General features: G+C 45.2%; 1 protein-coding gene across 3 annotated transcripts in view; it reads left to right on the top strand.

Annotated features, from left to right (window-relative positions):
• Positions 1-13820, top strand: part of LOC115119548 (tyrosine-protein phosphatase non-receptor type 4-like) — a 132839-nt gene that overhangs the window by 70187 nt on the left and 48832 nt on the right. For all 3 annotated transcript variants that reach the window (XM_065019039.1, XM_065019041.1, XM_065019040.1), the window contains exons 7-11: positions 1805-1857; positions 5783-5903; positions 6133-6220; positions 7759-7847; positions 10583-10646. In XM_065019039.1, the coding sequence (XP_064875111.1) occupies positions 1805-1857; positions 5783-5903; positions 6133-6220; positions 7759-7847; positions 10583-10646 (415 nt within the window). The remainder of the gene's footprint in view (positions 1-1804; positions 1858-5782; positions 5904-6132; positions 6221-7758; positions 7848-10582; positions 10647-13820) is intronic.

Here is a 13820-nt window from a genome sequence, read left to right as displayed (position 1 = left end):
CTAACAGGCCAGCACGCTGACACAGTGTTCTAGTGGACTAACACGGATTCTACCAGGCCAGCACACTGACACACACTGTTCTAGTGGGCTAACACTGATTCTAACAGGCCAGCACACTGACACAGTGCTCTAGTGGACTAACACTGATTCTAACAGGCCAGCACGCTGACACAGTGTTCTAGTGGACTAACACGGATTCTACCAGGCCAGCACACTGACACACTGTTCTAGTGGGCTAACACTGATTCTACCGGGCCAGCACACTGACACACTGTTCTAGTGGACTAACACTGATTCTACCAGGCCAGCACGCTGACACACACTGTTCTAGTGGACTAACACTGATTCTACCGGGCCAGCACGCTGACACACTTCTAGTGGGCTAACACTGATTCTACCGGGCCAGCACGCTGACACACACTGTTCTAGTGGACTAACACTGATTCTACCGGGCCAGCACGCTGACACACACTGTTCTAGTGGGCTAACACTGATTCTAACAGGCCAGCACACTGACACAGTGCTCTAGTGGACTAACACTGATTCTAACAGGCCAGCACGCTGACACAGTGTTCTAGTGGACTAACACGGATTCTACCAGGCCAGCACACTGACACACTGTTCTAGTGGACTAACACTGATTCTACCAGGCCAGCACGCTGACACACACTGTTCTAGTGGACTAACACTGATTCTACCGGGCCAGCACGCTGACACACTGTTCTAGTGGGCTAACACTGATTCTACCGGGCCAGCACACTGACACACACTGTTCTAGTGGACTAACACTGATTCTACCGGGCCAGCACGCTGACACACACTGTTCTAGTGGGCTAACACTGATTCTACCAGGCCAGCACGCTGACACAGTGTTCTAGAGGACTAACACTGATTCTACCAGGCCAGCACGCTGACACAGTGTTCTAGTGGACTAACGCTGATTCTACCAGGCCAGCACGCTGACACACACTGTTCTCATGGACTAACACTGATTCTACCAGGCCAGCACACTGACACACACTGTTCTCATGGACTAACACTGATTCTACCAGGCCAGCACACTGACACACTGTTCTAGTGGACTAACACTGATTCTACCAGGCCAGCACGCTGACACACACTGTTCTAGTGGACTAACACTGATTCTACCGGGCCAGCACGCTGACACACTGTTCTAGTGGGCTAACACTGATTCTACCGGGCCAGCACACTGACACACACTGTTCTAGTGGACTAACACTGATTCTACCGGGCCAGCACGCTGACACACACTGTTCTAGTGGGCTAACACTGATTCTACCAGGCCAGCACGCTGACACACTGTTCTAGTGGACTAACACTGATTCTACCAGGCCAGCACGCTGACACACTGTTCTAGTGGACTAACACTGATTCTACCGGGCCAGCACGCTGACACACTGTTCTAGTGGGCTAACACTGATTCTACCGGGCCAGCACGCTGACACACACTGTTTTAGTGGACTAACACTGATTCTACCAGGCCAGCACGCTGACAGTGTTCTAGTGGGCTAACACTGATTCTACCAGGCCAGCACACTGACACACTGTTCTAGTGGACTAACACTGATTCTACCAGGCCAGCACGCTGACACACACTGTTCTCATGGACTAACACTGATTCTACCAGGCCAGCACACTGACACACTGTTCTAGTGGACTAACACTGATTCTACCAGGCCAGCACGCTGACACACACTGTTCTAGTGGACTAACACTGATTCTACCGGGCCAGCACACTGACACACATGTGGTGACTTATGTGTTTGTGGTTTGTGTCCCACAGACTGCCCTGTCCGCACAACACTGCTGCACTCCTGGCGTCCTATGCTGTTCAATGTAAGTACCCGTTCTCCTGGTGTCCCATGTTGTTCAATGTAAGTACCCGTTCTCCTGGTGTCCCATGTTGTTCAATGTAAGTACCCGTTCTCCTGGTGTCCCATGTTGTTCAATGTAAGTACCCGTTCTCCTGGTGTCCCATGTTGTTCAATGTAAGTACCCGTTCTCCTGGTGTCCCATGCTGTTCAATGTAAGTACCCGTTCTCCTGGTGTCCTATGCTGTTCTATGTAAGTACCCGTTCTCCTGGTGTCCCATGTTGTTCAATGTAAGTACCCGTTCTCCTGGTGTCCCATGCTGTTCAATGTAAGTACCCGTTCTCCTGGTGTCCCATGTTGTTCTATGTAAGTACCCGTTCTCCTGGTGTCCTATGCTGTTCTATGTAAGTACCCGTTCTCCTGGTGTCCCATGTTGTTCAATGTAAGTACCCGTTCTCCTGGTGTCCCATGTTGTTCTATGTAAGTACCCATTCTCCTGGCGTCCCATGCTGTTCAATGTAAGTACCCGTTCTCCTGGCGTCCCATGTTCAATGTAAGTACCCGTTCTCCTGGCGTCCCATGCTGTTCAATGTAAGTACCCGTTCTCCTGGCGTCCCATGCTGTTCAATGTAAGTACCCGTTCTCCTGGCGTCCCATGCTGTTCAATGTAAGTACCCGTTCTCCTGGCGTCCCATGTTGTTCAATGTAAGTACCCGTTCTCCTGGCGTCCCATGTTGTTCAATGTAAGTACCCGTTCTCCTGGCGTCCCATGTTGTTCAATGTAAGTACCCGTTCTCCTGGCGTCCCATGTTGTTCAATGTAAGTACCCGTTCTCCTGGCGTCCCATGTTGTTCAATGTAAGTACCCGTTCTCCTGGCGTCCCATGTTGTTCAATGTAAGTACCCGTTCTCCTGGCGTCCCATGTTGTTCAATGTAAGTACCCGTTCTCCTGGCGTCCCATGTTGTTCAATGTAAGTACCCGTTCTCCTGGCGTCCCATGTTGTTCAATGTAAGTACCCGTTCTCCTGGCGTCCCATGTTGTTCAATGTAAGTACCCGTTCTCCTGGCGTCCCATGTTGTTCAATGTAAGTACCCGTTCTCCTGGCGTCCCATGTTGTTCTATGTAAGTACCCGTTCTCCTGGCGTCCCATGTTGTTCAATGTAAGTACCCGTTCTCCTGGCGTCCCATGTTGTTCTATGTAAGTACCCGTTCTCCTGGTGTCCCATGTTGTTCAATGTAAGTACCCGTTCTCCTAGTGTCCCATGTTGTTCAATGTAAGTACCCGTTCTCCTGGCGTCCCATGCTGTTCAATGTAAGTACCCGTTCTCCTGGCGTCCCATGCTGTTCAATGTAAGTACCCGTTCTCCTGGCGTCCCATGCTGTTCAATGTAAGTACCCGTTCTCCTGGCGTCCCATGTTGTTCAATGTAAGTACCCGTTCTCCTGGCGTCCCATGTTGTTCAATCTAAGTACCCGTTCTCCTGGCATCCCATGTTGTTCAATGTAAGTACCCGTTCTCCTGGCGTCCCATGTTGTTCAATGTAAGTACCCGTTCTCCTGGTTTGCTGCTAAAGATATGTAGCTACTTGTAGTTAATTCACACATTTGATCTCTCTGTTGCTTCATACAAGGCTACACAGTTTCTGGCCACTAGGCAACTCCAGCGTTTTTGTTGTGAGATGACTAGAAAGATGTGTGTTGTAAGCCTTTAGTTGAGAGTCAGTGTACTCACCAGGACTTCCCAATGGTCACTCTGTGTGTGTTGTAAGCCTTTAGTTGAGAGTCAGTGTACTCACCAGGACTTCCCAATGGTCACTCTGTGTGTGTTGTAAGCCTTTAGTTGAGAGTCAGTGTACTCACCAGGACTTCCCAATGGTCACTCTGTGTGTGTTGTAAGCCTTTAGTTGAGAGTCAGTGTACTCACCAGGACTTCCCAATGGTCACTCTGTGTGTGCTGCCTTGCATAACTCTTTACGATGTCATATTTAATTTATTCTTTAATTCTCTCACCCCAAAAAAACAAGCAGTTTGCAGCGGAGCCTGAAATCGGCCATAATCCTCTCTTTATGCCCTTGTTGCTTTTTTAATTTAATTAACCTTTATTTAACTAGGCAAGTCAGTTAAGAACAAATTCTTATTTACAATGACAGCCAACGTTAGCAGGACATGGAGAGCTGTATACGGAACGCTATGCTAATCATTAGGCTGTTTCTCCCCATGTTTTGTCCCAGATTGATTTGTGTGGTATGACTTTTCTGTGCTGGTAGTGTGACTGGCCATTCGCCAAGCATGCTCAGGACAGCAAAGCACAGTATAGTGCAGCACACAACACGAGAGGGTGCGGGGAACAGGTTTATGGTAATGGCTGACGCAGAATGAGTAGAATGGTATCAAATACATCAAACACATGGTTTCCAGGTGTTTGATGCTATTATTATTACTCGGTAACCAACATTCTAGCTAATAAATTAGCACGCTGACTACTGTAACATGTTATCATAGTATAGCCTAGCCTAGCGGCCCACAGCTAGCATAGAGCCACAGCCTACCATTGTGATGGGCCCATTAGCCTGAGGAGTGTAGTTTACCAGCCTGTGTCACCAGATTGACCTGAATAATGGCTCCTGACAGATTGGAGAGGGGGATAGCCAATGGTCTGTCCCCATTCAATCTGTCCACATCCCCACTTCAGTGGCCCGCTGAGGCTTGCCTCTCTCCAAACTCCCCAGGGAGTCTCATGGCTATATAGGTCACTGGAGGGATTTGAACTGCACCTCTAACACAACCTGTGGGTGTCCATGTCCAGAATCTCACTTAGCTCAGTGTCCCTCCCCAAGAGAAGGTTTTCATTTCATTGTAGCCATGGGGATAGTGGTATGAATCATTTTAGCTTCAATTCAGTTTCAAGATGATTCAATGCTGCTGGTCATTCGGTTAGTTTGACCAAATCAGTGAGGCTGGTCAAATTCGATCAAGAAATGCACTCTGCTGAAAGCTTTGGTGTTAGTGCTGTGTAGATATTTATTTGCATACTGCTCATAAATCCATAGGCAATTGACCGGTTAGTTTTAACATTGTGGGTCTTTTTTGTGTGTGGTGATTAGATCAAGAACTGTTTGGAATTGATCCGTTTGTTATGCGCCCTTGGTTAAAGGGATTTTCCCCCAGAGTCAGATTAAGTTGTTGATGTCATATTGACATCTCTGCGTCCAGTATGAACGAAGTTAGATGTAGTTTTGAATCCAATGCTAACTAGCGTTAGCGCAATGACAGGAAGTCAAACTAGGCATGACTTCTTGTCATTACGCTAGTTACCATTTGTGCGAACGCTAGGTGGCAACTTCCTTTAAAATGCATGCTGAGACATTGTCAAAATCACAAACTATCCATTTTAAAGCAGCAATCTGCAGTTGCTACATATATTTTTGGACTTATAAATGAGTTATAAATACCCATTGATTCTTGAATAATATAACTAATACAAGCTTGTTTTATTCCGATGTTTGTAAACAAACACTGTATAGCTTCAACATGCGTAAAACTATACATGTTATATTGTATGGTCAGTCCTTGAATTCCTCAGCTTTTTCACAAAACCAGAGGCAAGGACACTGCTTTGTTATTGTTACAATGAAGGTTTGGCCTTTTAAGAGGTCCACTCCAATGAATTGGTGTCTGTTTCACACACGACCACAAGCTAATGGATCTGAGGTACTCAGCTACTGTAGTGGTGGTTGGTGGTCCAAAGCTTCTCAACCCACTTGTGTATTTTAGAAACAGACCTCATAACCAGGCTTTTGATTGAGGTTCTTGTATTCATTACTGCATTGATAGGCAATGGTTCGTCTGTCCAGTACCATATAGGCCTACTGTTTGCTGTATAGGCTATGTGTGTGGACTTAACTGTCTGTGTCCTAATGAATAGATTGTCTCTCTGTGTGTTGTGTAGCTGAGTTGGGAGACTACAGTGACTCGGAGCATGCTCCTGGCTACCTCTCAGAGTTCTGCTTCATCCCCAACCCACCACAAGGGTTCCACAAGGAGGTCACCAAACACCACCAACAGCACGGGTAGAGAGGCCCATCTTCATGTCCCAGGCACACATGTTCATTCACAGCTGTATACTTGTCACTTGTCTGCCCCAGCTCTTAAAGCAGACTAGGTTTTCATGGTTTTATTGAGTGCATTTCCAGGCATGGTCTCACTGTGCTGCTCCATCTTCTGTGAATGGATTACGTGCGTTTGATTAGAGGAACCGTCTCCCTCTCATTTATCTCTCTCGTTCTCTCTACTTCTCAGTGGTCTGTCTTCTGCCCAATCAGAGTTTAATTACCTGAACACAGCACGGACGCTGGAGCTGTACGGAGTGGAGTTGCACTATGCAAGGGTAAGGCTGCTCCCCTGTGTGTATGTCACTGCTACAGTAGAAAGGGCACTTGTCATAGCAGCACTGATACCCATGTTCCATAAAGCTGTGCTTTAGCCCTAGAAAAGCCTGTGCTTTCTAAGCCAGCAGGTACAAGTAGGTTGAGGCAGCATACAGTAGTATGTAATTCCTCTGTCCCCAGCTGCCAGGCCCTCATGAAGCCTTTAAAGGGATGCTTTAGGATTTTGGCAATCAGGCCCTTTATCTACTTACACCGAGTCAGATATACTTGTGGACATCATTTTATTGTCTCTGTGTTCAGTATGAAGGAAGTTAGAGGTAGTTTTGTGAGCCAGTGCTAACTAGCGTTAGCGCAATGACTGGAAGTCTATGGGTATCTGCTAGCATGCTAGTAGCGAAGCTATCTCGAGCTTCCTTCATACTGGACACAGAGACATAAAAATGATGTCCACAAGTTAATCTGACTCTGTGTAAGTAGATAAAGGGCCTCATTGCCAAAATCCTGAAGTATCCCTTTATAGCTGAGGAACAGCAGAACCACTGAGCCTTGACAAGCTGTGTCTGTGTGTCTGTGGACTAGGGAATCCACTAATCCAGCCATTGTCTGGTGTACAGAGATTTCCCTCATTGTCCGATTAGACAGACTTCTCTTTTTGTCCCAGATAGTGTGTGTGTGTCGTCTGGTCTGTCTGTGTACTTTTAGGTGCATGTTTGGGTGTCTTGGTCTGTCTGTCTGACTGTCTAGGTTTGGTTGTTTTTGTCTGGATAGTAGTTTGGTTCATAAGACAAAGCAGGTCACAAAATGATTGGTACAATGAGTGAATGGCAGATCTCAACTGAGGCCCAGCCACCATTGTCCATCCAGACATTTTTGCTGTAGAATGATCATCACACTATTACAGTGAAGAGGTGGAGTGGTTGTGCCCCATTTTAAACTAGGGACTATATTGCCCCCCTACTGTTGTCATACCCTTACCCCCCCACACACACGCACACACCCTGCCATAGAGAGATGGGGGGAGGGAGATAGGAGGAGAGGGTCTGTGTCTGTACCCCCACCCTGCCATAGAGAGATGGGGGGAGGGAGATAGGAGGAGAGGGTCTGTGTCTGTACTGCCATAGAGAGATGGGAGGAGAGGGTCTGTGTCTGTACCCCCACTCTGCCATAGAGAGATGGGGGGAGGGAGATAGGAGGAGAGGGTCTGTGTCTGTACCCCCACTCTGCCATAGAGAGATGGGGGGAGGGAGATAGGAGGAGAGGGTCTGTGTCTGTACCCCCACCCTGCCATAGAGAGATGGGGGAAGGGAGATAGGATGAGAGGGTCTGTGTCTGTACCCCCACCCTGCCATAGAGAGATGGGGGAGGGAGATAGGAGGAGAGGGTCTGTGTCTGTACCCCCACCCTGCCATAGAGAGATGGGGGGAGGGAGATAGGAGGAGAGGGTCTGTGTCTGTACCCCCTCCAAAGCTTCCACCAGGCTGGCCCACTGTCAGGGTGCTTAGACACTTAATTTTCTCTCTCTGTGTGTGTGTTCCAGGATCAACGCAACACTGAGATTTTAATTGGGGTGATGTCAGCAGGGATCGTGGTTTACAAGAACAGGGTACGAATCAACTGCTTTCCTTGGTGAGTGACAAACTGGAGTCTTTTGATTCTGATACAAGATGAGGAGATTTGTAAATCCTATAATTAATTTGTTCGTTGCTACAAGGGGATCGTTTGTGATCACACAGAGCGTCTACTTCGGTAGATTGTGTTACACATACAGTAAGCATTTAGAATGTCTAAGTAGGAAGAGGAAAGATGAGGATATGTATTTTTTAATGTATATATTTTTTATTTGACCTTTTATTTAACTAGGCAAGTCAGTTAAGAACAAATTCTTATTTTCAATGACAGCCTAGGAACAGTGGGTTAACCTTTCTGGGATATGTGGGAAGGTAGCGTCCCAACTCGCCAACAGCCAGTGAAAGTGCAGGTCGCCAAATTCAAAACAACAAAAATCTCAATTAAAATTCCTCAAGCATACAAGAATTTTACACCATTTTAAAGATAAAATTATCTTTAATCCGGCCACAGTGTCTGATTTCAAAAAGGCTTTACAGCGAAAGCACCACAAACGATTGTTAGGTCACCACCAAGTCACAGAAAAACACAGCCATTTTTCCAGCCAAAGAGAAGAGTCACAAAAAGCACAAATAGAGATAAAAATCACTAACCTTTGATCTTCATCAGATGACACTCATAGGACTTCATGTTACACAATACATGTATGTTTTGTTCTCTGATGTGCATATTTATATAAAAAAAACTAATTTTACATTGGCGCGTTACGTTCAGTAGTTCTAAAACACGCGGTGATTGTGCAGAGAGCCACATCTATTTACAGAAATACTCATTATAAATGTTGATGAAAAACAAGTGTTATACATGGAATTAGAGATATACTTCTCCTTAATGCAACCGCTGTGCCAGATAAAAAAATAAAAAAATAAAGTTACGGAAAAAGCAAACCATGCAATAATCTGAGTACAGCATTCAGACAACAAAGCAGCCAAAAAGATATCCGCCATATTGTGTCGTCAAAATTAGTCAGAAATGGCATTATAAATATTCACTTACCTTTGATGATCTTCATCAGAATGCACTCCCAGGAATCCCAGTTCCACAATAAATGTTTGATTTGTTCGATAAAGTTCATCAATTATGTCCAAATAGCTTCTTTTGTTAGGGTGTTTGGTAAACAAATCCAAACGTGCGTTCAAGTCCAGCCGAACGTCGGACGAAAGTTCAAAAAGTTATATTACAGGTCATAGAAATTTGTCAAACTAAGTATAGAATCAATCTTTAGGATGTTTTTATCATACATCTTCAATAATGTTCCTACCGGAGAATTTCAATGTCTGTAGAAAAGCAATGGAACGAGAGCTAACTCTCTCTTGACTGCGCCTCACGAGCGTTGAGCACTCACCAGACACCTGGCTCAATTGCCTCTCATTCTCTCCCACTTCATAGTAGAAGCCTGAAACAAAGTTCTAAAGACTGTTGACATCTAGTGGAAGCCTTAGGAAGTACATTATGACCCCTTTTACACTGTATATTGGAATGGCAAAGAGTTGAAAAACTACACACCTCTGATTGTCGTCTGCCATATGAGTTCTGTTATACTCAGACATCATTCAAACAGTTTTAGAAACTTCAGAGTGTTTTCTATCCAAATAAACTAATACTATGCATATATTCGCATCTGGGACAGAGTAGCAGGCAGTTTACTCTGGGCACCTTATTCATACAAGCTACTCAATACTGCCCCCCTGTCACCAAGAAGTTAACTACCTTGTTCAGGGGCAGAATGACAGATTTTTACCTTGTCAGCTCGGGGATTTGATCTTGCAACCTTTACGGTTACTAGTCCAACACTCTAAACACTAGGCTACCTGCCGCCCCAGATATCATTCCAGGTTGCAGAAGCATTCCGAGAAGTGTCAAATAGGATTCTTCTAAGCACATCACATAACTGTTTTACATATTAATCTGTAAACTACAGATGATCATTCCTAGAATCTCAGAGCGGTTTAGGCTTTCATGTGGATTGTCTTTGAGGCCCAAAGATTTAATTCTTATAAATCTTTGATATTCAGCTGTGTTGGTGGGGCTACTGGAAGTGTGTGCCAGGGGTGGGAGTGCACAGCCCAAATCCCCACCAGACGAGTAATAATCCAACACACACACTGACACAGACACTTCCCCACCAGACGAGTAATAATCCAACACACACACTGACACAGACACTTCCCCACCCCCCACTAGCTCCTCACAGCACACATCCCCATTCTTAAAAGCCAGCTGCTTGCTGTAGCACAGGCAGCTCCGACGCTTTCCAGTCAGGCTAAATTTAGGGCTGCTAACAGTGGCGCGTTTCACAACAGCTGTCCTCCACTGTCAAGCGAGAAGGCTCACTCCTATTGACCACTCTCTCTGTTTGGCTTGCCTGCCAATACTATTAAAAGGTGATACACAACGTTACTCCTCTCAGAAAGCAGAGGGGTCCGGTATCTAAGAGAGATGTGTGAATTTTAGCCTCTCCCATTAATGTCCACAACGGGCTGACAAATGAGCTATATTAGATGACGCTGTCTAAGAGAGAGTGTGTGAATTTAAAATATATTTATCTGAGCTGTGAGTCATGTAGAAGGGCTGTAGGGGGAAGGGAGGAAGAGAGGAGAGGGGGATTAGTTTTGAGGGGGAGACAGCTGCTCTCTGCAGCGAAGGCACTGATTTGAGCCGTGAAGGAAGGAGACCCTCTGCAGTGACACACATTGTGACGCAATTTCTGTGTATTTCTCACTCACCCCTTTCAGGTTGAAGATTGTGAAAATATTGTTCAAGTGCAAACAGTTCTTCGTTCAGCTCAGGAGAGAAGTGGTAGGTATTCAAGCCGTTGTTTTCAATGTCCTTATTTTGACAATAAAATGTGAATGTAAGGCGGGATCTACTAATCTAGCAGCAATGTGTTTTATACAATAGGAATGATGACTTACCCAGCAGAAAACACAGCAGTGAACACAGCCACAGGTTCTGCCTCAGCTGTGCTTCCCTGCCATTAGTGTCCCCAAACCAGATCCAGTTGTCTGGCTCTTCCTCAGGGAGGAAACTAGCTAGCACTGCTAATGGACCACCTACCACTGGTCCAGTCCCTCATCACTCCACAGGCACCATATCAATCTGAAACAACCAAGCTTAGACATGAACAACATTAACTGCCCCCTCACCCAGACCCAGTGTCCATATTTGTTTATTTGATGAACTGGTTTTCTGGCATAATCACCGGCCTGCTCCGCCTCTGACTGTCACTGAAATCTGGAAGAGCAACAGAGGGAGAGCCTCTTAAATGCTTATTCATTATGAAGAATAGATAATGCATTTTGGGTGTGGAGGTGGGGAGTGTGATCTGAAAATGAATTGAAAGTGCTGCAGGCTCCTTCTCCTACTTCCTCTGTTCCATGGAATCTCAGGAAAAGATCCCCCAAACAGCCCCATCACCCCTCTCCCTCCCTGGTTTCATAATGGAGAAGGGTTTTTCCAGAGCAGTTGTACTAAGAGCACTGCGGCCGTCGCCCAGCCTCCAGGGTGTCACTCGAACTGAATTATTCATGGAATGCGTCCCAAATTTAACCCTAGTCCCTATGTAGTGCACTACTTTTGACCAGGGCTTTGAGCAAAGTAGTGCCATGTATAGGGAACATGGTTCCATTTGGGACGCAGCCCCATGGACATATGGGTCATGTGAGCGCGGGTCACTGCACATGCTTTAAAAAGCAACAACGAACCAGGAAATTCATTTCCCTCCTTTTACATTTTCCTCCTGTAAGTTGTTCCTGCAAGCAATATATATTTTATTATATACTATACATATACTGTTCTTCAGATATACTACATATTCAACCATATGCTGTCCACATTGTCTATACATTACACACACATATATATATATATATGAACAGTATATGTATAGTATATAATATATATATATATATAGTGCATTCAGAAAGTATTCAGACCCCTTGACTTTTCCACATTTTCTTACGTTACAGCCTTATCTGTAGATATATATTTTTTTAAACATTTAAATATTCATAAATCTACACACAATATCCCATAATGGAAAGTGAAAATACTTATTTCATTTAAGAATGATGGAGGCCAATGTGTTCTTGGGAACCTTCAATGCTGCAGAAATGTTTTGGTACCTTTCCCCAGATCTGTGCCTCGACACAATCCTGTCTCGGAGCTCTACGGACAATTCCTTCGACCCCATGGCTTGGTTTTTGCTCTGACATGCACTGTCAACTGTGGTACCTTTATATAGACAGGTGTGTGCCTTTCCAAGTCATGTCCAATCAATTGAATTTACCCAAGGTGGACTCCAATCAAGTTGTAGAAACATCTCAAGGAGGATCAATAGAAACAGGATAAACCTGAGCTCAATTTCAAGTCTCATAGCAAAGGGTCTGAATACTTATGTAAATGTATATAGATTTATTTATTTTTTAAACATTTTTTAAATACATTTGCAAAACTTTTTACACACCTGTTTTTGTTTTGTCATTATGTGGTATTGTGTGTAGATTGATGATGGAAAAAATAAATGTAATACATTTTAGAATAAGGCTGTAACGTAGCAAAATGTGGATAAAGTCAATGGGTCTGAATACTTTCCGAATGCACTGTATATACACTATATATAGAAAAGTATGTGGACACCCCTTCAAATGACTGGATTCGGCTATTTCCCCTACATCCGTTGCTAACAGGTGTATAAAATCGAGCACACAGCCACGCAATCTCCATCGACAAACATTGCCTATAAAATGTCTTTATTGAAGAGCTCAGTGACTTTCAACGTGGCACCGTCATAGGATGCCACCTTTCCAACAAGTCAGTTAAAAAAAAAAAAATGCTTCCTTGTTGGAGCTGCCCCGGTCAACTATAAGTGCTGTTATTGGGAAGTGGAAATGTCTAGGAGCAACAACGGCTCAGCCGCGAAGTGGTAGGCCACACAAGCTTATAGAACGGGACTGCTGAAGCACGTAGCGCATAAAAACATCTGTCCTGGGTTGCAACACTCACTACTGAATTCCAAACTGCCTCTGGAAGCAGCTCCAGCACAAAGTGTGTTCGTCGGGAGCTTCATGAAGTGGGTTTCCATGGCTGAGCAGCCTCACACAAACCTAAGATCACCATGTGCAATGCCAAGCTGGAGTGGTGTAAAACTCTCGGCCATGGAAACACATTCTGTGGAGTGATGAATCACGCTTCACCATCTAGCAGTCTGACGGATGAATCTGGGTTTGACGGATGCCAGGAGAACGCTACCTACTCGAATGCATATTGCCAACTGTAAAGTTTGGTGAAGGAATAATGGTCTGGGACTGTTTTTCCTGGTTCGGGCTAGGCCCCTTAGTTCCAGTGATGGGAAATCTTAAAGCTACAGCATACAATGACATTCTAGATGATTCTGTGCTTCCAACTTTGTGGCAACAGTTTGGGGAAGGCCCTTTTCTGTTCCAACATAAAAATGCCCCCATGCACAATGCAAGGTCCATACAGAAATGGTTTGTAGAGATCGGTGTCGAAGAACTTGAATGGCCTGCGCAGAACCCTGATCTCAACCCCATCGAACACCTTTGGGATGAATTGGAACACCGACTGCGAGCCAGGCCTAATCGCCTAACATTATCTGACCTCTTAGTGAGGCGAGGGGAGCTTTAGTCTACTGTACATGATGATGGTGTTGGTCAGAGAACCTGCTTCTTTGACGATGTTTCAAGATGCTGAGAACCTGCTCTTCCTTGACGACGTTTCAAGATGCTGAGAACCTGCTCTTCCTTGACAACGATGCTGAGAACCTGCTCTTCCTTGACAACATTTCAAGATGCTGAGAACATGCTCTTCCTTGACGATGTTTCAAGATGCTGAGAACCTGCTCTTCCTTGACGACGTTTCAAGATGCTGAGAACCTGCTCTTCCTTGACAATGTTTCTAGATGCTGAGAACCTGCTTTTCCTTGACGTTGTTTCAAGATGCTGAGAACCTGCT

The sequence above is a fragment of the Oncorhynchus nerka genome, linkage group LG1 (assembly GCF_034236695.1).
Source record: "Oncorhynchus nerka isolate Pitt River linkage group LG1, Oner_Uvic_2.0, whole genome shotgun sequence".
Lineage (NCBI taxonomy): Eukaryota > Metazoa > Chordata > Actinopteri > Salmoniformes > Salmonidae > Oncorhynchus > Oncorhynchus nerka.
Note: the sequence above shows the minus strand (reverse complement) of the source record. Positions and strands in the feature narration are given on the sequence as shown.